The 26811-nt window shown below is 42.4% G+C and overlaps 1 protein-coding gene across 1 annotated transcript in view; it reads right to left on the reverse strand.

Annotated features, from left to right (window-relative positions):
* LOC308291267 (TOX high mobility group box family member 2-like) overlaps positions 1-26811 on the reverse strand; it is a gene marked incomplete at its 5' end in the record, with an annotated part of 113437 nt that overhangs the window by 27758 nt on the left and 58868 nt on the right. The window contains 2 exons of the mRNA XM_080733249.1: positions 3390-3647; positions 25525-25584. Of these exons, the coding sequence (XP_080589375.1) occupies positions 3390-3647; positions 25525-25584 (318 nt within the window). The remainder of the gene's footprint in view (positions 1-3389; positions 3648-25524; positions 25585-26811) is intronic.

A 26811-nucleotide genomic window follows, 5' to 3' on the forward strand; every position in this document is an offset into this window, starting at 1 on the left:
GAGGCTATAGCCTGCCTGCAACTTATGCAGTTTGATTCTGAAAATCACATAAGACCTGATTAACGGAGGATAAATGCCACGGATGCTCACATTAAAGCATAAATATTCATGACACAGGGGCGGGGGTTGAGAGGGAGGAGAAAAAAAAGTAATATTTATGTCAGATGAAAGTATATAACGTTGAATAATTCACCACGCAGGCCATCTATAATTCAGCTGGTTCGATTCTATGATTAAAGCATTTGAACATGTTAGCCAGCGGTGTTTGCATGTTCAGTCTGAAGCATGTTTAACCCATTTAGAACGGGTACACATTTTGTGTATCATTATTTTATGCTTTAACTATTGAAAAATAGCAGATATACAAGCTCACAGCGCGGCACCGAGTGCCGCGCTGCGAGCTTGTAGATCTGCAATTTTTTGAAAAATCGTGAAAATTAGAATTTTGACCCGATTCTATGAGTGTCATTTGAATCCTTCCAGGATTTTTTTGAAAACCCCTATGTTTCTATGTCAGCAATCTGGCCAGCCATCGTCAAAGAAAAGGTCCTTTTCACTTAAATGGAGCTCACTTAGTCTGTTCTTGAGAGACTACTATGTCAGTGGTTCTCAAACCTTTTCATGTGAAGGACCCCCAAAATGATATTTATTTGGCCACGGACCCCCATCTCAAAATATTCCAGGGACCCCCCAGAAGCAACATTTGAGTTACAGACGTTCGCTTTGAAAATACATATATTCAAAGATTTGCACACATTCTCACGACTTTTTCAAAAATAGCAGATCTACAAGCTCGCAGCGCGGCACTCGGTGCCGCGCTGTGAGCTTGTATATCTGCTATTTTTTACTGGTTAAAGCAGTCAATAAGTCTAGGCCTAAATGGGTTAACACATTACTAGAGGTTGGGAGAGGGGTCCTCTGAATCCTCTGTATCTCTTTTCAAAAGAAAAAGTAGCTGACAAGAGAGATCTCTTGTTTTTGCTCCCCCCCCCCCCCCCCACCACTTCAAGATATTCTCTTGAAGAACATCCCTCCAACACACACTCGCACACATGGATATTACTATTCTTGTGAGGACATCAATACAGTATTTGAGGACAGATATTTTTTAGAATTATATATTCTTTTTTAAAAGGACGAGGGGAATGGGGATCCGAGCACTCAGAGTACTCTGAGTGCTCGGATCCCCTCAACCTTTTTTAACAGTGTTTTCCCACTGATCCTGGCAGCACCACTTACTTTTTAAGATGTTTTTTTATCTCCATTGAGCACCCGGTTGTTCTCTGTTTTCTTTTATATATATTGTTTTTATTTGGCCCCTTTTGACCCTAACAATAATACCTAGATAGTTCTACTTTAGTTGTGTACTGATATTGATCACTGAAAGTAGCCCATCTCCAAGCTGGGAGATCAGTGCACGACACAAGCACAACACTAGCGCACAACTAAGTACAAGTACAAACCTAACCTGTAAATCTATCCGAAACCCAGAATCTTGTCCTAATTGTACGCCTACCTCTACTTTTGAGCATTAAACAACATTTTCTCTTATCCCCATGATGCATATTTCTCAAATGTGTCATTTGCTCCTCACAAGTATAGTGATACAATTATGTGCACGCGCGCACGCGCACACACACACACACACACACACACACACACACACACACACACACACGGACAGACGACAATGTGCAGTGCAGAGTTTCTTGCTCTCTCTCAGCTTACTTTGAGGGAATGAAATCTTTGAGCAGGGCGGCTGAATAGATATTAAAGTGGCTCTGCAGCAAAGGTCTCAGTGTTAAGCAGGCAACAGCTCTTTGCAGAAATGTAATAGCTTGGGCCTTGTTCAGGCCAGATTGTTTGAGGCTTCATACCCGTGTAAATGTGTTAAATGAGCAATTACAATAATGCTAAGAGGGCTACGATGGTACCAAAGATGTTTTCAGAACATGGGTAACATTAAAAGAGATCTAAGGCTTTAAGCTAACATTTCTCACACTTCCTTGAACTGGAATACATTTCATTCAGGACATTTCCTTTAATTGGACTTCAGCTCCATCATTCACAACAGCTGAGCCACATGGCTTAATTGACTAAATCTACCAGACCTCTTTAATAGACCTTTTCACTTGACAACATAAACATTCTACAGTAAATGGGTCTATGTTTATTTCCTGTTGCAGTGCAGAACAAACAGAACCGTGCCACCTTCTCAGTAATAGGCCATTACACTGGGAACAATAAGACAATTAATAATACAACCATTTGGCACGCTTTCTTTGATATCACTTCACACATTCAATCACAACCCTTCTAATCACAGAGCTTTTCACATTACTTCCTCTAGTCTTGATCTGGAGCTATTTGGAGCTGGAGGTCACAATCAGCGGGACTGTGACGTAGCCACGCAATCTGGTGATGTATCCAATCGCAATCGCCATGGGTGGAGTAATTCGTAAGCTAATGTCAACCCCCCTCACATGACCTAGTATAAGCAACGACATTGGTTAAAAAGAAACATAACCAGGAATTTGACGGGACGCGGCCACATATGGCAGGGCTGTCGATTTGTCTTCCGGTCTCTAGGGGGCGAGACAAAAACACTCCCCAACCGTTCCTGACATACTGTCAGGAAAACAACTTAGTGACTAATTTCAGGTCTTTAACAAAAGCCAACTTGTGGATATGCACTACGCTTGACTTCCACTATATTCTCTGTAGCTGCACCTGTAAGTTGCTCTAGATAAGAGCATGAGATAAATGATTAAACTGTAAAATGCACGTATGCAGATTAGGGAAGATCCCAATCATTCTTCTGGGGCCGTGCAGCTGAGCACCACAAATGTACAGCTCACTGCAAAACACAAAGTTATAATTGCTGTACTGTATCCTCAACACACGAAAACAACCTCATACAAATACAGTATAGCACAAAGAACACGCTTACACAAAGGCACTTTAAGCCATGTAAAGTACAGAGTACATAAGTCCTGACGTCACTCGTTCATCCCCTGGGTCACAGAAGTTTGGGTCATCTTAATTTAAAGTCGTCTCATATAAGCATTCTTAGCATTGTGGTCCCAAAATAAACAAACTGTCTCTGCAATATTGTCGGGGAGGTGGCTTTGTAGTTTACGAAAGTCAGTCACTTATATTTGATACAGTCTGTTTCTGGCGAATATCAAACTAATTCGGCGGCAGTAACATCAGAGTTTTATCGCTGTCAGTTGATTCTTGAATCAATCCCGCCAGGATCATTTGTTTATTTTTGGAACACAGTTCTTATTTGACACAATATAATGGGAATTCAGAATGGGGGGAAAAAACGCGACCCAGGTAGGGTGTGTAAATGACGTCAGACTTTGGAGAGTGTGTCCAGTACTCACAGAGTGCATGGGCCCAGAGAGGAGGTGACTGTCCTGTCCCAGCATGTTGGACATCATGAGGGCAGGAAGCTCCGGGTAGGAGTAGGGGTTGAGCAGACCATTGTGAGGCAGGGAATGGAACGGGTAGCCTGACTCGTGCTCCATGAGGTGCAGCAGAGAGGGGTCTGCATGGTTTGGGGGCGTGATGGGGGGGATCTCGTAGTCCTCGTCCCCTGCTCCGCCTCCCCCGTTGCTGCCTCTGCCCTGACTGGAGTAGTTCTGATGGGAGAGAGGAAACAGGAAGGAAATGTGAACGAGAGAGGAATCAGATTGTGTTACTTTTAAAGGAATGTGTCTGGACAGTCTACCCTACTTTGACAGTATACCGAGTGCAAAGAGGAGAAGTTGCTGAGGGATGAAAGTGAAGGTGAAATCACTGAACATTAAAGAAAACAGTGGAAATTCATCGGTAAAGGGAAAGCTGTTGATGTTGCCAGATCTCCAAAGCCACCTCACTCCCGCTCCCTAAGGTCTGGTAACGCCAACCTCTGGACATCCCCAGGACATCCCCCCTCTTCTACCTTTACTTCTATAGCTTTTAACATTTTACAGTGACTAGTTTTTCCTAATGAAGTTGTTTTTATTTTCTTGCGGTTTTGTAAAGCGAACTCAGAAATGCGCTATATACATTGTATTTATGTATGTATTGGAATTATTATTATTATCATTATAAACCTCACCAAACCCATGGCTAAACGTAAAGGACAACTTACGTTTTTTACAACAAGGGTTCATATTTTAGATTGTAATTAAAGAATACAAAAGATGAGTGTTAAAAGTATTTCATTTACTTCTTTCTATTGTTTTAGAGATTCTTATTTCAGTGGTTGGGGGCATGCGTACAAGTGGCTAAATATGTAATTTTACACAGAATAAGCCCATTCCCAAGATACAACGCAACCTTTCATGGTTGGTTGTGACTTATGGGGGCTAGACGTGTTACTGTAAATAGCAATAAAGTAACTGCTGGCTTATTGTGTCTAAAAAGACATATTTAGCCACTTGTACGCATGCCCCCATGCGTACGCATGCCCCACATTTTAGCACGGTAAACGCGATAAAACAATAGAACGAAGCAAATGAAAACGTTTTAATTTTTTTTTTGTTTTTTTTTTTTTGTTGCATTCCTAAGCCAATAATTTCATGACCAGCAGTGGTTCCCTATGGAGACACAAAGCGCATCCTTTGTTCTCTATGGCGACACAAAGAGTCTCCTCAAATTATTGGTTTAGGAATGCGACAAAAACAAAAACAAATCTTTGAATTCAAGTCTCCATGAGGTGAGTAATCCACAGAATAAAAGTCATTTAAGCGGTGAATTATCCCTTTAAGTATATTAACACTTAACAGTGTCTAACCTTAGCTAAGATGAATTAACCAAACCACACATAAACACGTGCCTAAACTTAACTACTGTACTCTACAGTATCCACTGAGAAGTGACATGCCTTTATGAGAAGCCACACTAACCGCCACACCCCCTTTGCCAATTATAACTTTTGGAGATATCCTGCTAACTGACAAACAGATACAAACAAACAGAATGGGGGGAAAACACAACCCCCACCCAGCTCAACTGGCAGAGGTAATAATCAATTACTGTATACGGCTGCAACTATACGGTAAGAATATTCCACAACGAGAGTCTAGCATTGTTCATGCCTTCAAGCAACAAACATCAATGTCAGGCTGCAATCGTTTTAAATATATTTAACTACATTTATTAACTGAAAAATCACCACTGACATCCACTTACAAGCTATGTCCCCAATTCTTAATTAGAATGCCAATCACATTCCAAGGATTGTATACCAGAGCCACAGCTGGTTCTGAAATCAAACTTGACATGCCTCATTCTGCAGTGTGTATCTAAAATATGTCCCAAATGACATCGTCCTTGTTCACAACCAGGTATAACACTAATAAGGCAGCACTATGGGCAGGACCCATAGTTTGTCTCTTCTAGGGCCGATCTTGACATAATATTGTGCTGAGAAATATGGTTTTGTGTTCTCAAAAAAAGCACATTGAGGGTATTCACCGGGGAATGAAAAGCAATTTTGTCAGAGGCAATCTGATGCCGACTCCCCCTTTTATAATGACTGAGGAAAATTAATCATCACAAATAATATTCCAGTGTCAGCCATTCAAGGGCTTTTTAATAGAATTTTTATTATTCATGTCTCGCGGTACACATCAAGCAGCCCGTTCTGCAACATTTCAGAAATCAATTCAATATCATCTTCGTGTAGGCTGTCATCTAGCCTGCCAAGGCAGCCATTCATCTTACAAACAAATACTTTCAGCAAACAAATGGTGAGAAACGCAGAGGAACAACTACAATGTCCCCACTCGTGGTAGCAGTGCCTGAAGACAGGATAAAAGTCTAATAATGTGCGCTATCGTTAGAGAGGAACATAATAATAAAAGGGAGTATTTGGGCTATCAGCGGGTGATGTGATATTTTCTATTCCCATAACACTCACAGTACTTGCTTGAAAATATTATCATTGAGGATTCCTTTTCCCACAATAAAGGTTTAACAAACGTCAGTTTCTTCGCCGCCCAGAATTTCTCATGACATTATCAAGGACACTGCAGCTAGTTATGTCTAATGGATAAAACAATAAATCCCAGGAGGTTTACATTTCTCCATGGCTCCTTAGTGGAAACATGCAGAGAAAGGGACCTGTTTATGTATTTAATAAGGTAAATAGAGTAAATACAGGCAGCACCATTATTCAGAGAGGCTCTCCCGTAACTGCTAAATCACAGGCTCAATTCCCCACAAAAGCCAGTCCACGTTCATACTGTAAGCCAGGGGTCTTCAACCTTTTCAGGCCAAGGACCCCTTAGTTGCCCGAGAGATGAAGCAGGGACCCCCACAACCTTTTCATAGATTCCATATAGTTTCATCGTTTGACAGCACAATCATCAGTGTATTTTGGATTCATGTCAATTTGTGTTTCCAGATATTCAAACAAATTTGACCTTTCACTCTGTACTTAGTCTGCTCTTTTTCTCCTCTACACCAAACCTCTTTGCCGATAATAGCCGATCTACAAGCTCACAACACCTCGCGTCCGGGAGCTAGGGGTCCCGGACCCCCTGTTGAAGACCCCTGCTGTAAGCAGTCCTGTGTTGTCTTTTGAGTGTCCTTGAACAAGACCATCAAACTCCCACCAGCTCACTCACTGAAAGCCACTTTGGCGATAAGTGCGATAGCTACATGCCTTAAAATGTGAACACAATGAAATGCAAATGTAAGTTAAAACATATAAATGTAATTCTGAAGAGCACAACCTTCATTACAGAGTCACTAGTAAGTGGCAATCTCATTACGCCTGAGATCACGCAAACCTGAAACTTTCCCATCACAAGTTGGCAAAAGGGGGGATATTGTAAGCAGGGGCGTGCTGGGCCCCTGATTCAGCCCAGGAAAAAGAGTTGGAGAGGCCCTCATTGCGCGCTATAGAGAGAGATCTCTCTTTTTAGCGCTGCTGCTACTCAAAGATTTGCCATTTCAGATCATGACAAGTGACAAGCCAGTGGGCCAATTACATGAGTTATATTTTGTCGTTGGGTGGAAACCTTGTATGTCCAAAACCGTTTGTTTTGTATTTATCATTTTAAAAATGATTTAAAGTAGTGAAAACAGACGATCTACAAGCACACACGTTGTGTGCTTGTAGATCTGCTGTTTTCACTACTTTTGTGCGACGGAAAAGCAAAGCAGGGCTTTGCTTTGCGAAAAAATGCACACATTTGAAACTTGGAGATACGAGGTTTCTGCCCGACGGTGACGATTTACTTTGTTGGCCGCCCAGCCCCCCAAAATGGAACGAAGGCCTGGACCGGCCGGGAATTAACCGGCCGTTCGGGAGTTGTCCCGCTTTTCCCAATGGCCAGCACATCCCTGATTGTAAGAAGGTCTGCCATTTTGAAATGCAAAATCCAAATAGGGAAATATATATAAGAGTTCCATTTTAATACACTGTGAGGAAACACAGCTACCGGCAAATCACCTGTCAATATTAAGCAACACTTACACAATATCTCCATTCTTTCATGCCAGAAATAATTTAGTAAGAAATCAGCCACACAGTCTTTGTCATTTTGGAATTAAATTCAAATGTCATCCATATTTTACTCTACCACTTACTGCAGTGCATGTTTCAAATGTGTGTGTCACATGCCGGTGAATAGTGAGACATTGTTGAAAATTGGAGCTGATGTGGACTCGGCCCTTTCTACAGCCTCAGCTCAAGGCTTTTGTGGAATGCACTCTTAGCCAGCTTTGATCCAAATGCAATACATCATGCATTCTGAACACATCAGCTCCCTGAGATGAAACATGGTTGATGCCATATGCATGTTCAGAGATTTAAATGCTGTCTGAGCATGTTTTACGACCATGCCTTCCATTGTTGTACTGTAGGCTTTTTTTTTATACGGCTTCTTATGATGTCCTTGGAGATAAGACACAGGACAAGGACATTACAAGTTTAATATTTTCAAACGTAGATAAATAATTCATAAATACACTGTCTTTCAAAACATGCCGGAGAGTGGATACAAGAGAGAGAGAGAGAGAGAGAGAGAGAGAGAGAGAGAGAAAGGGGTCAGGAGGAAATGTCAAATGTTGATTCAGCCTTCTTTCCCTAACCTTCACCCTTCAGCCAGAGGTGAAGCAAATATTTCTTGCTTTGTTTTTTCCCCCCTTTCTTTTTCATGCTGGGCAATGAGATTGTTTTGTACCTTTTGCAGATGCCTATCTATTTTCCCCTGCGCTTACATGTGACGGAACCTGCTGTAGTAAAGGAATGACACGATTCTTGACCTGTCTGATTATTTACTGTATCTTATTTCATTTTTTAACTTAAAAACATGAACTTTTACTTTTCATGGACTTCTAGGTCTCACAGTTTTACAGGAAAGGCATTTTTTACAGAAAAGTACATCTTTGGTCGCTTGGCTTACTCTCACAAGTTAATAAATTAAGTGGCATTTATACCAGTTACTGTAGGCTAAAGGTTTATTAAATTAAATCATGCTCAACATAAAGACAATTTTTTTTTGCTTTTTTTAATGTTTTTTATCCCACGGTTTTTGTAACCCATTTTTCTCACCCGGTGACTACCTAACCTGTAGTCCTGGTTTCCGCTCTCCCCTGCCGCGCCAGGGGACATTGGGGAGCAGCCGGCTGGCTTTTGTGTGAGGGCCTATGCCCAAGGAGACACGGGGAGAACATGCAAACTCACCACAGAAAGGCCCTATTGCCAACCCCACCTAGGGTGTGGGTGCTGATGACGCGGGTGGAGGAACACGCCCCCAGCGCCCACAGCTTCCCCCGGCGGGAATCGAACCCAGGACCTTCGAGCTGTGAGGCGAAGTGCTAACGACTGCACCACCGTGCCCCGACAAAATAAATTATAATAATGAATGCCTGACGAACAAATCAATCATGTCAGTGAAGGAAACGGCTAGTGCCTTAAAGTTCAGATCATGTGGATGTTGTCCTTTTGTGGATGAGTAGGCTAGAATATGTTACATGGGAAGTTTTGGTGTATAGGGTCACTGGAGCTTCTGCACCCAAGACATATTTTTAATGACACACATTACTTTTAATTTTTAATCAACTTGTTAGTAGGAATAAACACAGGAGCACCCGGGTGGAGTGGACTGAAAAGCGGAGGAGTAAAAACATATACATATTTTTTCACTGAATGGGTTCCCAAGATTGCCATTTTACTGGCCAGGACAGCAGAGAATGACTATGAGGACAGAGGGAACTAGAAAGATGCAATTCTGGGAAATTGCTAGTGTGGTTGCCTATTTATAGGCTATATGTACGTGATGGCTGTACTGTATACATGATGTCAAGCTTGCACCACTCCTCCATTGAACTCAATGGAATTTTGGGGTTACTCTAAAGATGGGTTCCCCAATAGGCGGCCATTTGCGGCCCACGGGGGGCTACTGTCTGGCCCACACCAACCCCAGTAATAATGGTGGTATAAGAGCAGCAACAACACTAGTATATCGTCGTTGTCGGGTGGAAATCTCGTATCTCTAAATTTGCATGTTCTTTCACAAATCATACAAGGCCGTCACACAAAAGTAGTGAAAACAGAAGATCTACAAGCACTTGTGTGCTTGTAGATCGGCTGTTTTCACTAGTTTAAATAATTTAATAAATGATAAATGCGAAACAAACGGTTTTAGACATACAAGATTTTCACCCGACAATGACGATATCTGAACTGTCGCTGGAGTAGCGGGAACGCCGGCGTCGCCTCCTGCAATGTTGTGGCCCTCGGCTCGGTACCCTAGACATAATTCGGCCCTTGGGGAAAACTAATTGTAGGAACCATGCTCTAAAGTCTTAAAGTTGGGAGAGAACTATAAGCAACCACACTAACTAGAAAGATGCAATTCATGCAATGCAAAGTTTACAAAACAAAGGTTCACTCTGCTGGGAATTGTGGGAAAACATTCTCGGACTGAATACAATAGTGTGTTGCCTTTGTCAACCACTTTGAGACAATGTTTTGTTGTCTAGCACACCTCATAAAATAGATAAAAATACAAACGTTCAACATTTAATCTATGTCATCAACATCTACAAGCTCACAACAACGCGTCATGCTGTGACGCGTGTTGTGAGCTTGTAGGCTATTTCTGGCAAAGAGATTTGATGGAGAGGGAAAAAGGGGGGGGTCAAGGATAAACCCAGGGGGGAACCCATCCAACACATTTAATAAGGTTTAAGTGGTTAAAGCAAACAAACAAACAAACAAAAAATTATATATTTTTGCCTCAAAAAACCACCAACAACTTTCAATAGGTAGGCCTAACCATACTATACCAGTTGTTCTCAACTTTTTCGGGCCACAACCCCCAAAATAATCATATTTTAACTCCCCTGACTAGCACTAAGAGTTAAGGCATTACATTTTGTATAACACGGTTCTATTGTGAAAATAACAGATCGAGGCGTTGTGAGCATGCAGATCGGCTATTTTCACAATTGAGCGTTGTGAGCACGTAGATCAGCTATTTTCACAATTTCAGCCTCTAATATTTGACAATTTGACCAATGTTTAATTTGTCATTTCAGAGGTATTAAAACGTTCTTAAATTGTCACTTATCGCATGAACCCTCTATACACTTAAACTGTATGTTGGTTTGTTTACAGTTGAGTGAGAAAACATGTTGGACATTAAGTTAATCACCTGGGGACCCCCCAAAATCATTTATGGAACCCCTGGGGTGGGTCCCGACCCACAGGTTGAGAACCACTGTACTGCGCAAAGTCAAGCAGCCATATGCTACTTTGGGGGAGGTGACAGAGTCTGGCCTTGTTTTGGCGATAAACAACAGCTGGCCATGCATAAAGGTCTTCACATTCACACGCTATAGCCTAGATAGACGGATGGGGACAGTACATCTTTAAAACATCTTAGGGGAATGTCAAAATTCACCTTCACAGATCAACCTTGTGGAGCTTGGGAGGAGGGGCGTAAAATCAAACTCATCAGCGTTTGAGACGGCGCGCTGAACCGCACCTACAACGTGTTACTGTACAACGGTGACCGCCAGAAGGACGGCCCACAGGGTCCTCAAAGGGCATGTGACCTGGCTATGAAATGTCAAGAAACTCCATTTAGGTGATGTATCAACAGCAGTCAGCGTAATACAATAGAAAGAGAAAGAAACCACAGCCCCTGAGCTGACTGACAGGAAGACAGAGCTAGGATAAGTGGTGTGTGGTTGTGTGTGTGTGTGTGTGTGTGTGTGTGCGCGTGTGTGTCTGCGTTAAGGGGGGTTTCGCCACATCCAATCGTAGCTCAGGGTCACAGGTAGCGTCCGTCACTAAAGGACAGGTGGGCCGAGGTGGGCTGCAACCAATAGACACGGAGGGAGCTAACCTCTTCAGAGCTCCCCCCGCACCCCTCCACCGGCAATTCTCTCAAATGTCACATCAAAATGGATCTCATTTAGGTGGGTGAAAGGAACCTGGCTCACCATTGCAGATGTGGGTGGACCTGTGCAGGGCGGCTGTGCCTGAACTCTAAGATGCAGCAGGAAAGGGAAGTCTTTTTTGTATGATTCAAGAAAGGGCCCACGATTGCTACACATTTTTGTCAGTTCAATGTTGTGTTTTCTTTATAACCAATGGGAATAAAAAAGCAACGTTAGGATTATGGGTCAGAGATGGAGGATGAAATGATGTCTCTGATCTTTGCACCGGAACAGAGGGAAGAAGCTAATTCTTGAATGCGTAATTCAAAGACTCTCTGTGGAGAAGAAACAATAGTGTGGTCTCAGCCACGTTTCTTATTCGTATTCATTAGGAGGGAAATCACATAAATAAATAAAATATGTTGTCTCGTAGCCAACCCCCCTCTCCACCTCCTCCGGAGAACATGGAAGCCCCAGTAATCACATATGGCACAATAGCTTGCCCATAATCCCCTTTATTTTTATTCTCATGATGTCACTCTCTTTAAGCCCTTTGCTTTATGAGTCGCAAACGAACTGGAGAGAGGAGGGGAGAAGGAGAGGAGAGAGAGAGAGAGAGAGAGGGAGAAAAAGAGAGGGAGGGGTGAAAACAAATGATGTGGATCCCTCATTGTTCTTTCTGTATGCCCTCATTCCAGTCGGGGTAATAAGAGAACATTGTGATTTACTGTCAGTGAAGCGCAAGAGTGCATCAGAGAGAATCCACTGCGGCAGGGGCCATTAAAATAGATTTAACTTCCCACAGTATTAGGCCAGATGTCTACACTTCTATTATATTTCAATCAGCCATGACCTTGGTCTCCATATGATGAGAAAGATCACTAGGGGAGAGGGGAGGGAGGGTGAGCGAGGGAGAGAGTGAGAGGGAGACAGAGAGAGTAAGGGGGAGAGAGAGAGAGAGAGAGAGAGAGAGAGAGAGAGAGAGAGAGAGAGAGAGAGTGAGAGAGAGAGAGAGAGAGAGAGGGAGGGGAGGGGAGGGGAGGGGAGGGAGGAAAAAACACCCTTGGAAAACCAATAGAAATATCAAACTACTTAGTCCCACTAAATCCCTTTGCTCCACAGAGCTGAATATATAGCAGGGGGGAGAGAGAGAGAGAGAGAGAGAGAGAGAGAGAGAGAGAGAGAGAGAGAGGCCCAGCCCGAAATAGATCTGCGGTTTCGAGTTCTCTTAAAAGAGCATATGAATCATTGAGTGCACTCTCACTACTGATAAGTTTCAGTTTTTTGGGAGCGTACGGTGTGTATTGGAAGAGGGCCGGGACTGCGCCGAGAGAGGGGGTCAGAATTGCCTTGTTGTGTTATCTAAGCTTCAAATATTAACCAAGAACATTAAAGATGAATAATCTGCCCATATTCCTAGACCTAGTCCTAGAACAAGAGATATGACGTAGGAATCTGCATTTTCTCAAACCTATATCACATCACCGTGGATCCCCAGTCCATGCTTAAATGCTAATTTCTACTCTTAGTCTCTTGCTCATGGATTATCTATTCTGAACGGATATCTAATTTTCTTTACAGTACAGTATCTCTCCGTCTCTGGCTCTATAAGAGGTCATTGGAGATGAGCATATCTGCTCGTTCTATTTTAGAGACTGATGGTAATTGGACTTATTGGCTGACATGGACTGACCTACATAAAGAACAAGCAATCTCTGCTTACAATCCTAATTTACAATCCCTCCCTCCCAGCATGGGAGGGGATGTTGCACTGATATTGCACTGATTTTCCTCCAGTGATGCTTTCTTAACACCATTCCCCCATGTTGTTTGAATGTAGAAAACAAAACAAAACAAAAAACACTCGCCCACTTACTAGATGTACACTACAAATGTACAAGCTAGTATATACTATAGTATATATACTAGACATACTATCTAGTACTAGATAAATATACTAGATATACTATCTATACTAGATATACGGTACTATCTAGTATACTATCTATCTAAGGACAGAATGTGATGTCACAATGTGATGTCACAACAATGTGATGTGATGTGATCGGTCAGCTATAGACATTGAGGTTGATGTTGCTGACGTTACTGACAAGATGTAACTGTTTTTCAAAAGTAACTGCGATCTACGGTCGCAACTTCTAGTATACATTATCTAGTACTAACAATATGGCTATTATACCACACAACCGCGTAATACTAGGGTCGATACTGGGCTCAGAACCTCGCTGCATATTGTTAATGTTGGGACAGAACAAAAGTTTAGTCAGTTAAATTAAGTCCCCTCACATACAGTATATAGAAATTACATCCTGCAATTACAATTCTACATTCATTCACAAACTCCTAACTCTGACTGGGGAGGGAGGCTGGGAGATGGGTGGGTTATTGCTCTGAGTCTAATAATGATCATACATCCTGACGTGAAAGAAATATCAGTTGGAAATATTTAATTTTGATATGATTTCATAATTCAACTTAATGTTGATATGACACACTGACAAATCAAGAAAATGAAAACATGCACTTCATGTCAAAAAGGCTGCCGACCCCTGAAATAGGACATTCATTTATGAAAAAAGAAATAGCATAAGATGGAAAAATGGAGATCAAGGGTTTTCATTATCCAAGCGACCAAGGGTCTTCAACAGGGGGTCCGGGACCCCTAGGGGGTCCTCAGAATTACTACAGGGGGTCCTCCAAATCTTTGAGTGATATACTGTATATATATTTTATATTAACCACTTGAACCCTAGTGTCCATATTCGTAGACATTTAGCCAAAAATAGAAGATCTACAAGCTCGAGGCGTTGTGAGCTTGTAGATCTTCTATTTTTGGCTAAGAGCTTTGGTGTATTGGCGGAAAAGCAGACTAAGTACAGAGTGAAAGGTCAAGTTTACTAAGTATATCCTTAAATTGTCACTTTAGAAATGTGCAGATACAATCTATTCACTTAAACTTTTTGTTGGTTTGTTAACAGTTGAGTGAGAAAACAATGTTGTACATTAAGTTAATCATCTGGGGACCCCCGAAAATAATTTGGGGACCCCCCTGGGGAGACCCACAGGTTGAGAACCAAGAAGTAACTAAGTGCATTTACTTAAAGGAGTAGTTCAGCACTTTTCAACCTGTCTTCATATAATAGGTCCTCACTAATGTTCATGATAAAATATCACAATTTTTTTCTACTCAGTCCAAGTCTCCTAGGAGAGCTGTGGGAAGTTCAGAATCCATCGTCTTGTGACATCATCATTTTCCCCCCAAAAAAATGTAATCAATATTTTTGAAAAAAATATTTAGATTGTTATTATCGCGAGAACAATGGCTTTTTAAAATTGCAACTTTTCAGGAATAGAAAGCCTGTAGTTTCTATAAGCTGGATTGGCAATTGATGATGTCACAAGACAATGGGTTTTTGACCTGCCCACAGCCCTCCTCTGATAAAAAATAAATAAAAAAAAAATAAGCTATTTTTGAGTGAGGACCAATTATATGAACATAGGTTGAAAAGTGGTGGAGTGCCCCTTTAACTCATTCTGTGCCAGCGCCCTCTAGGGGCCAAGGAATGCCAGGGTATCTCTCATAGGCGAGCGCTTTAGCTTCCAGGACCTCACCTTCCAGGACCTCACGTGCTCACGTTCATGCACGTCATGGAAATGTCCCGGATGATAATGCTAACAGAATGGCTATTCCCATTTTGTCATCTAAAAGATCATTTTGGGCGATTTCGCCGTAAATAAACCTCGCGCCGCTTCCCTAAAGACACAATCCAGAGATATAAACCTTCAAAGATGTGGTCTTTCATTGGATTAGGCGGAGATTGGCGATTTCGTTCGCAAATAACGGCCGGCCGGGAGGTTGCTAGCTTTCGGCTAGTAGCTAGAAAAATCAGGCCAGGCTTCAGAAGGCCTCTTATCATTTTATTCATTTAATAAAAAAAAGCCGGACTACTTCGGGATCGGCACACTCGTGTACTCATCGGAAGCGGCGCCGAACATTGGGTGAACATTGGGGAGCTCAAAAATGTATTTTAAACCATTTTTAATGGAATATATCGTCGGACAGAGTAGAATGGCTAGCTGGCTAGCGGCTAGCGAGCCAGGACCACCCACGACTCTACAAGCAGCTCGGGGTAAGTGAATTAATAAAAAAAAAATTGTATTGGATTGAAATAAAGCCGAACTAGTTCGGGATCGGCACAGAATGAGTTAAGTACTGAAATTTCGTACAATTATGAGTATTTCCAATTTCCAATACTTTTACTTCTACTCCATTACATCTCGGATCCAAATATTGTAATTTTATGCCACTACATGTATTTGCAAACGTTACAAAGTTACTAGTTACTTTGCAGATATAAAATATAATATTATAAAACATACATAAACCACTTTAGCCCTATTTTATACCTTGGCTATCTGAAAAAAGCCTTTCTACAAGCTGACAACACGTCGCAAAATGCGACGCGTTGTAAGCTTGTAGATCTGCTATTTTCTGTCTGACCCAGCAGCACAGTGTTGCTAATGGAAAGGTAAAAATAAACCTTTTGCCTTTTCACTAGCATTTCATATTATTAGAATTAGAATTAGTTTTCTAAACATTAAAATCCCCTCAGTGTATAATATATATGCTGACAAGGCTTTGTATTAACGGCAGCTTCGGTTCAAGTTCAAATTAAATCAGAATTTTCAATAGTCCATTTACATTTCTCCCCCATTTCCTTATGCATCTCAGCCGTTCTTGTAGGGAAGGGAACGAGAGAGGACAGAGGGAGGATTGGGGGAGGTGGTGGCGACTGCCTGGTAAAGGGAAGAGAGGTTAGTGGTTGTGCTGGGGGTATAATGGTGCACTGTGAGTCACGGAGCCCTTTTCACATCAGCATCGCCCACATTGTGTGTGTGGTGCCAGGGTGTGCTGAGGTATCTCTGACTCAGGCAGCGAGAGAGAGAGAGAGAGAGAGAGGGGGGGGGGGGGGGGGGGGGTGAGAGATCGAACATGTTAGAGGGAAAGGGAGTAAGAGGGAGAGGACTTCAGCAAATGACCACAATTGGTCTGGTCTGTGTAATGACTCTTTTTAAAATATATTTTCAAATGTATAGTCGATTAGCAGTGACTTTATATTATCATGGGGTCTGATGGGTCTACAACCATGCTCAACTACTTAACTGTAATTTTTTCTTTGGTACCTGGTTACCAGGTCTGGCCGATAACCTATTGGTATGCTTTGATATATGAATATGACACTTCCCCCCTTCATTTTCACTTCTCAACCTGAAGAAGACCGCAAGGTCGTAACGTTGCTTCATTCGCTGCTGGTTTGAATAAAGTGAGTTATTTCCTTTATGTTTTTTCTGTGTCGACGTGTATACATGTGTACTTGAAAGTGTGTGTGTGTGTGTGTGTGTGTGTGTGTGTGTGTGTGTGTGTGTGTGTGTGTGTTCACTACAAGGGTGCTTGAGTGGCGCAGGGGTAAAGATCCAGCCCACCAAGAGGTAGAACGGAGAGACGCAACGACAAAAAGAAAGAGATACAGAAAGACATGCAAAGAAACGAAAGAGAGAGAGAAGGGACTGACAGTGACAGAGAATAAGCTCGTATGCAACGGGTGAGGTTTTTATTCTAATCTAGAACATCAACCACTGCTCTATAGTCAAGTGAATCGATGGAGGCTCAACAACCAGGAGAAGCACGGACACAAAGATACCAACAGGCTGAAACCTGGCGCTTTTCAAAAGGCCTGAGTGCATCTTCTCCAATAGATCTGTAATAGAATAGAACACAATGGAACAAGCAGTAAGGGAGCTGGAAAGAAGGACAAGAGCCACGGATGGACTCGCTCTCTCCCCTTTCCTGCCAGTTCTTGTCTTCCCTTCAAGCTTCTCTCTCACCACTTCCTTCCCCTGTCTCCTCTGTCCTCCCTTTGAGATATGACATGTTCACTTTCGGCAGGTTTAGCCAATGCTCGTATACTCTACAGAGCAACTTGAGACATACAGTGCTATACGTATAAAGCTTTGATTTCTAGTTTAGGGCCATTAAAAGCAACCATTTGTGCAGAATGCTAGGGTCAGAGCCCTGATGTCAGCATAGAAAATACAACACAAATATTCATGTGGCCCTAGAATATCGTAGTCTAATGTTGCCAGACGATCAAAAACCTCTGCCTACCGATACGATAACGATTTTTTTGGAACAGCGGTGACTTGTGTCATTGCCCCAACATGAGGAATTCAATTTGCATTTCTTAAAATTTTCCCAAAAAGTTTTAGCAATGAAGCTGTAAGTTTGTGGCCGTCAGTCTGAGTCTCTAGATGAGTGAAGTGCTTTGAGACTGACTTGTGAGTCTACGAATGACCAAGCAGGAGAGAGGGGGAAGGGGGAGAGGGAGGGAGGGAGGGAGAATGATGCTTGGTGAGGAAATAAGAAAACTGAGAGCTAAGGAGATTGGGGCGGTGTGTGTGTGTGTGTGTGTGTGTGTGTGTGTGTGTGTGTGTGTGTGTGTGTGTGTGTGTGGGGGGGGGGGGGGGGGAAGGGGCACATATAGACTGATCTTACTGCCCATAAACTCGATTGCAAATGGAAGTCACTGGGGTATGGACTGTAGAAATGGGACAGGGAAAGCATGGAAACACACACAAATTACAAACATAACACACACAGACAGGCGCACTTTACTTTATACACACGCACATACATAAAAAGTGAATGAACACACACACACACACACACACACACACACACACACACACACACACACACACACACACACACACACAGGCACGCACGCACGCACACACACACACACACACAGTGACACACACAGTGACACACACATATTCAGAGGCTGTGTAATCAGTCAAACAGATCATCGTTGATTTGGGCCCCAATCAAAAACACTTCCTGTCTGTCACACTGGACTGATCTCCAATCAGTCTGACTCTGTTATTTATTTATTTATTGTGGAGGTTTGGGGAGGGAGAGGGGAGGGAACAGTCACCCTTGAACCAAAAGGAGAAAGCAGAGAGAGACCAAATACATGTACACATACTACCACAGTGCATTTTGGTACTGTGACAACCATTTTGCTTTAAAGGCAAAAGATGTGAATGCATCATGCAATGACGATGCTTTGTAATCAACATAATTTAGTGTATCATTCAATATACTGTATTATGGCATTACATAGGCCTATTGTATTACATTGATGAATATTCTCTGTCAATCATCATAATGGCATTGTCGAATAATCCACAATTCCTGTTAAGTGTATAGAGAAATTCCTGATAGTATAATGTAGTTCTGTATGTATACTGTGGGTAGATACATGATGTTGATCAAACAAATAGCCCACCCAGGTCTTTCATTCCATAGGGTTAGATAATGATAAACAAAATAATACAGTAGAAGTGGAGTGCAAATCTCCGCCAGGAGGCAGGCCCCAATAATAATACACTGTCTGAACGAGTAACATCAAACCTGCTTGTATCTCTTCCCCACTGTCTCTCTATGGCACTGTTTCCCAAACAGTGGGTAGGGACCCATTTGTGGGTCACAGACCATTTTACAATTATTTTGTAAATAATTGTATACATTTAAAAAAAAAAATCCAATGAATTCCATAAATAAAAAATTATAACAATTAAGAAGTAGTTAAAATAGCCGATCTACAAGCTTGTAGATCGGCTATTTTTACTGGTTTGGGTCCAGGGAAAACGTATAAACTCTCTTTTGGGTCTCGACCTGAAGGATTTGGTAACTAGTGCTCTATGGTGTATATATATATATATATATATATATATATATATATATATATATATATATATATATATATATATATATATACATATACATATATATACATATACATATATATATATATATATATATATATATACATACATACATATACATATATATGTACTTGGTGCCGCGCTGTGACACTTGGTGCTGCGCTGTGAGCTTGTACATATGCTATTTTAGTTAAAGCATTAAACAATTTCCATCCAGCCGACAGAGACGATATCTATGGAGGATACAACCGTCTGACTGCATGCACTAATCACATCTACAAGTTGGACACCACCACAATGGTTGTCTTTAATTAACACCAGAGGCACTCCGGAAGGGAGGGGGGGAGACAGGGAGAGGGAGAGAGGATGGAGGAACAAGAGGGATGGAGGGAGGGAGGGAGGGAGCAGAGAGAGAGGTGAGAGAGAGAGAGAGAGAGAGAGAGAGAGAGAGAGAGAGAGAGAGAGAGAGAGAGAGAGAGAGAGAGTCTATCTCACCCAAACAATAACCTGGAGAGGGAGCCTATATCACCCATGCAATAACAATTTACAATTTAGCAGACGCTCTTAATCCAGAGCGGTTTATACAGTCTGCCGGGTAAACACAAGGTAAATACAGCAAATGCATAGAGACAGTGTAGTGCCTCAGTAATCTAGGATCATAGGTAAACAAAGAACCTCATCAGTCTAAACGTTATAAAATCTAAAAATCAATAATATGTATAGTGAAACTACCGTATACAAACTATAGGATGCCAGGTCAACATGTGAACCTGACATGTGTCTAAATAACATGCTATCTAAATTACATTTTAACCATTGCATAAGATTGCATGGTCGTCAAGGCTAGGGCAAGTGCTATGGGCAATAACCTGCCAGGGCCGGGTACCTGGAGCTGATCGACTCGTGGCAAAGCCACACGATGTCGCACAATAACCACGGCTTGTAATGACTAAAATCAAGACAATCCAACGTCTCCGTACTGTATGTGCTCACCAGGGAAAAAGTCAAAACACACACACATCGCAACATCTTAAAATAAAAATATCACTACGATTGATGCATCTGTGCTAACAAATTGAAGGTATTGTTCCATACATTTTCCGAAAAAGTGTATACAGTACAGTGCTCGAAAGCTGCGTTTGAATCATTGACTTTATATATAAACGGTTTGAATGACCGGATTGTGCCCGCGAGCATACAGTACCACAGGGGCCCCCCGAAAGCTGTTTCTGTTTAGTGGTTTTCTCTCTTTTAAAAGCCCAGAGATGTTATGTGTAATGCAATCTCCGGCCTGTGTGTCAAACTGCTACCTCAGTGTGTACGCCATGGAAGACCTCAGACATGCACACAAAGGAGAGTCTGTTCTGACCACATGCACCTTTTCTTTTCACAGGCACACAGTATCTACACGCTATACGGTGGACAGCTAAGTGTGAATTAAGATTCCCATATCAACCACTTATGCCCTATAGCAGTGCTTCTCAAACTCTTTTGTGTCAAGGAGGACCCCCAAATTAATATGTATCTAGCCATGGGCCCCCATCTAAAAAGTTAGATATTTTCCAATTCTTTTCAAAAATAGCAGATGTACAAGCTTGCAGCGTGGCACGAAATGAACTTGTACATCTGCAATTTTTGAATAGCCATCAATGGATGAATTGGTAAAAAGAATTACTGTGATGCTATATTAACTCATTTTGCCGGGGACCCCCAAAGGACACCTGGGAGTCCCCGGACCAGACTTTAAGAACCACTGACCTATGGACTGCCGTACAACAAATAGCGGGGAAAAATAGCCGACCTACAAGCTTAGCTCACTGCATTGCATCATGATTTTTGGTTTTGGAAATGTTCACCCATAATGACATAATAAGGGGGTAACGTATAGGATCATGTACCCCCGCTATATGTTGGAATGAGACCATCATAATTGCACTGTAGTGTGCACTGATGCGTGATGTTGCATGTCTTTTCTGCAGAACAGAGGAATAGTAGTCTTGCACATGCCTGCATGGATTCAATAGGATATGCGAAAACACTAACACTAACACAGAATGCTTGCAAAAGGCAATCTGAATGCAAAGCTTTGTATAATGCTTGAGAAAGAAGACATTTGTAAAGTACATTACAGTGTGTACAAACAGGCATGTACTGTAGACAGCATGCATCCAGCATATCCATTAGCGAGCTAATCACCATCGCAAACGAGTGCATGGAAAGTCACCATATACAAACCTCCAATTTGTCTCATTTAACTTCAAAGGCAATCCATATACAGCAAATAAATGCACAGCTAACACAGGCAATTAAGCGTCAATTAAGAAGTAATTGCCTTGCTTTTCACAAACACATGCAAAGGCAGCTGCCGTAATGTTTGCGTCGCGCATTAAAACAAAATACAGATATAGCTGTGATGTTGTGCCTTTGTTCAGTATTTATGAGTCTGTGGTATTGTTCATTCTAAAAGGCTAATGGGGCTGGCCTCCAGGCATAGTGCTCGCCAGGATATTGGATGGGGCCCCCAGCAAAGCACCAAATTAATCGTGAATCCTAATGTTTTATGTCTCACATTTAAAACCTGGGCTGAGCACAACACAATGAATGCAGCCTTTCTTGTTTGGAAGAGAACAAGTCTTCTACTAGCTCTTCAACTCTTCCCACTCTTCTAGTCGGTGGTATGAAAGGAAAGGGAAGCTGAGTGAACAATGAACTACTAGCATGCACTGGTGGAAAAAGTACTCACATTTTTACTTACAACTATCAATAATGCAATGTAGAAATACTCTGTTAGGGTGGCCTCACACCAAAATACCTAGAGTGGAATCCGCCAATGCATTTCAATGAGAATGGAGCGTTTTTTGCAGAAATCCTCTACGGTAACATGTCATTAGGTCGAACACCCTTTAGATCGACCAGCAAACTCTAACCCAAACCCTAATCCTAACCCTAATCCTAACCTCCAGTAAAACTATGGGTTATAACTCTAACCCTAACTCTAAACTTAACCTCAGTAACCGTGACGCGGGTGATTATCTAACCTGCCGACGCTGTTTGACCTAACGGGAGTTCGACCTATGGGGCAGTCCCCATCCTCTACTGGCAAAAAACACTCCATTCTCATTGAAATGCATTGGCGGATTCCACTCTAGGTATTTTGGTGTGAGGGCACCCTTACAAGTAAAAGTCCGGAATTCAACATTTACTTGAGTAAAAGTACAAACGTATATATATAAAATGTATTTAAAGTACAAAAGTAAAAGGTACTCATTATGCAGAACAATTTTACAATTTTTTTAGACGCATTGTGTGCAGTACTTAGGTAATTGTACTTGGTTACTTTACACCACTGCTAGCACGACTCTAGCAGGGGTCTCCTCGCAACGGAGCATGTGGGCTTCTATTTAACTTCCACTGACAGAACGTCAACTGCAACGGACATGTTTGGAAAAGCCCAAATGGCCTCACCCCGGCTAAGAAGGTGTTTGTTGACATAACATTGGCAACCTGGAGTAGGTGTCGATGATTGACACATGACTGCTGTGGTGGGCCAACTACAAAGCTGGACATTTATCCCAATTAGCAAGCAGCGAGCGAGCGTATGCAAAGTGACATAATTGGGGCAACTAAACTGCACAGGCTATGTGCCTAACGAGGGTGGACCACATGCCTGTGATGTGCGCTATAAGTAGACAATAAGCCGCTAAAGCTCCACCTCGACCCCTCATTATAGTCACTCAATCCTCACATCAAAGAGACACAACCTCAATATTGCAGTGTGTGCGTGTGTACGTGTGTGTGTGTGTGTGTGTGTGTGTGTGTGTGTGTGTGTGTTCGTCTGTGCACGTGTGTGAGTGTGTGTGTACATGCCCGCAACAAGCGTGAGTGTGCGACTCGACTCTGCGCACGTTTGCGTATTTCTGCAGGTATGCTTGCATATCGTCACTGTCAGGCAGAAACCTCGTATCTCCAAGTTTCAAAAGTATATGGTTTTCTTTTCGTAATTTAAAGCCCTATACTTCATACAAAAGTGTCGCACAAAGTAGTGAAAATAGCCAACAATCAACAAGCACACAACGCCTCGCGTAGATCGGCTATTTTCACTATTTTAAATCATTTTTAAAATGATAAATACCAAACGAACGGTTTTGGACATACTGTACAAGGTTTCCAGCCGACAACACCGATATGCATATGCATCCTGCTGTTACAATATGTGCATATACAGCAGATGAGTGGGCAGTGGTGTTTATGTCTGAGTATTGTACGTGCTCACACACACACGCACATGTGTGTCTTTATGTATGTGTGTGTGTCTGTGCGTGTGACGTGCGAGTTGCCTCTCAGTCATGCGGCCATGGCCCTGTAGCGCGTGTCCGTCTCTCCAACAGTATTAAGCGGGGTGCTAATTGACAAGGAGCCGCCACCTTGTGATGTTTTGTCGGAACATGAAGGCCCCTGCCGCTGGATCAACAAATCCTGGAGCTCCAAACTCTGCCATATGTCCTGCCATGTGTTCTCCACTAGCAGCTGGGACCACTCTGCTCTGCACCCCTCTTGTCCAAATCACTGACTATCTGGCTGAGGCTGGGCTACTTCAGGCCAGGGACGTGCTGGCCATTGGGAAAAGCCGGTTCATTCCCGACCTGGTCCGGCCGGCCGTTAGGAAAAAATTTAAAATAAAATGTCGGCCTTCGTTCCATTTTGGGGGCTCGGTGGCCAACAAAGTAAATCGTCACTGTCGGGCAGAAACCTCGTGTCTCCAAGTTTCAAATGTGTAAATTTTATCCCTGCTTCATCATACAAAGCCGTGGGAAAAAATTTAATTAATTTTTTTAAATGATAAATACAAAACAAACGGTTTTGGACATACAAGGTTTCCACCCGACAACGACGAAATATAACTCATGTAATTGGCCCACTGGCTTGTCACTTGTCATGATCTGAAATGGCAAATCTTTGAGTAGCAGCAGCGCTATGGAGAGAGATCTCTCTCTATAGTGCGCAATGAGGGCCTCTCCAACTCTTTTTCCCGGGCTGAATCAGGGGCCCAGCACGTCCCTACTTCAGGCTGGGCCCAGCGCTGCATCCCCGGCCCGAAACACGAGCTCAGATCACTGCTGTTCAGTGTTGTGTCATGTCTCGCTGTGGATTAGTTCTTTCCCAGGACGCTGTCGCGTTTTTATTTCCTTTTATCTGCCGTTTTATTTGTTTCATTTTCTCCCCAATTTAGTCATTGCCAATTTCCCCATGTGTATCCTCACCTTCGTTGGCAACCCCTACTGTTCTAGGCCAGGCCTAGGGGTCTTCAATATTTTTCAGGCCAAGGACCCCTTAGCTGAGAGATAGATGAAGCAGGGATCACAACTACACTCTATAGTGTATGAATTGTGTTGCAAAGTTAACCTTTTCATGAATTTCATAGATAGCTTCATAGACTTGTTTGCTGCACTATTATCAGCGATGTGTCAATTCATGTTTTTTGTTTGTTTGTTTATATGCAATATATCTGTCTTTTACAAAATATTGTGTTTGGAAATAATGGATGGATATCTTTTATAAAATCGCAAAGGTAAGCTACTTTGATGGCGTTATAAGACATCCTTAGATCCTTATAAAATCATATAAATGGCAGTAAAAGAGTTAAATGGGGGTCCGTAGCCTATTAAATGTCAAACTGGGGGTCCTTGAAATTAAAATGGTTGAGAATCACTGCTAGAGCGGTAAAGATGATGCCTGGAATGTCTTTTCAAAATAAATGGGGGTCCGTGGGCAAATAAGTGTGGGGTCCTTGACGTGAAAAAGGTTTGAGAACCACTGGTGTAGACAACCACATCGTCCTCCGCTTCTTTTCACCTGACAGTGATGAGTAGGGGGATGTAACACATGTTCTGTTCCCTGCTGAACAGGTGACCCCATCAACCTGTAGGAGTCACTAATGCAGTGAATTAGATCTCCCTCCTCTGCCGGCTTCCCACCCGTGGCGTGGACACGGCCAGTTGTGTTTCAATTACATTTTTATAATGGTGCCAAATCACAACGAGTTGTCTCAAGACACCCGGCAATTATGTCCCACTCTGAGCCAGCGACCGTTTGTTGGAAAGCCCAGCCGAGCCGGAGATATCTTGGAGGAATAGAACCCAGTCTGCACAGTGGTGGGCAGAAATGTTACCCCTGAATCGCCTCGGCTTGGTTCTTGAATACATCTATTGAAGAAAATATGCTGGAATATAAAATGCATATGTGTATGAAAGCAATTCCGAGACAGTGAAATCGTTTCGTTTTCTTAGTCGTAATAACACAAAAAGGTGAAAGCTGTCTTACCTGGTTTGGTGACCGAAACTCCTGGTTATTTTCATTCATGTACATGTTGTCACCATCAAACTAAGGAAAAAGAGGAGAGCGAAAAAAAATACATTTAAAAAAATTGCATTCTTAAACAAATACAAACACATGCGACAAGGAGAGGAAAGACTCTTTACGGGTGGGCTCAAGTGTGAGCCTAATGACTTTGTCGCCTTGGTTAAACCTCGTCATGGCACGGCACCGTGGGTAATTACTGTTCTTCGGTGGGCCGATAATTAGGCTAGATGAGCCCAGTGACGAGAGATGGGCTTTCCCCTGTGGGCTCTACCTCTGTGCATGTGCATCTGTGCATGTGCGTCTGTGTGTGTGTGTGTGTGTGTGTGTGTGTGTGTGTGTGTGTGTGTGTGTGTGTGTGTGTGTACAGTGGTAAGGGTGTGAATGAGCCTGCAAGACCGACTCCCATGTGTCTGAGGCTGTGAAACCAATGTGTTTGTCTCTGTGTAAGTGTGTGTGTGTGTGTGTGTGTGTGTGTGTGTGTGTGTGTGTGTGTGTGTGTGTGTGTGTGTGTGTGTGTGTGTGTGTGTGTGCTGCAGCGAGGGCATACTGTTGAAGCAGTGTTAATCAGGCATGGAGAGAACACTTGCTGCAGGTGCCAAAGCACTGCTAGATAGAAAGTTAGCACCCTTGTGTAACAGCCAATGACCCTTGACCCTGGGAAACAACCCCAGCTATCTAGGTACAGTAAAGAGCTACATTTGCTACATATGTTAGCACTGATCAGTCAATATGGTATAATTGACAGTTCTTAGGGTAAAACAGTATATATAATAACATAACAATGTGTGTGTTGGAAGTTGAACAATGTGTTTTGAGTGCCCAAATATCTTAAACTGTTTATGTTTATGAAAATATACCAATATTATAATGTTAAAAATATCCTCACTTGCACCAGTTTTCAGTTGGCTAAGAATTAAACCAAATTGACACACAGATGAATACGTTCCATTTTTCAGCTGGAGTGCTACAGTAGTTCCTGAAGCAGTCTGTCTGAGAGAAAACAGAGTAAAACAGCTATTTGCTGAGATGACCTTGGCTCTTGTTCAACACCATCAGGCTTTGTCATGCAATGTTTTTTCGGCAAAAGAATCAACCTCGACAGGATGGGCCGATGGGGTGACAATGTTCATGAGCAAAATGCACCAGGCACATAGGCAGGGACCCCCAAAACCAATATAGTTTCATCGTTTGACGGCACAATCATCAGTGTATTCATGTCAATTTGTGTTTTCAAATATTTAACCTCTT

The sequence above is a fragment of the Nannobrachium achirus genome (assembly GCF_963921795.1).
Source record: "Nannobrachium achirus genome assembly, chromosome: 9".
Lineage (NCBI taxonomy): Eukaryota > Metazoa > Chordata > Actinopteri > Myctophiformes > Myctophidae > Nannobrachium > Nannobrachium achirus.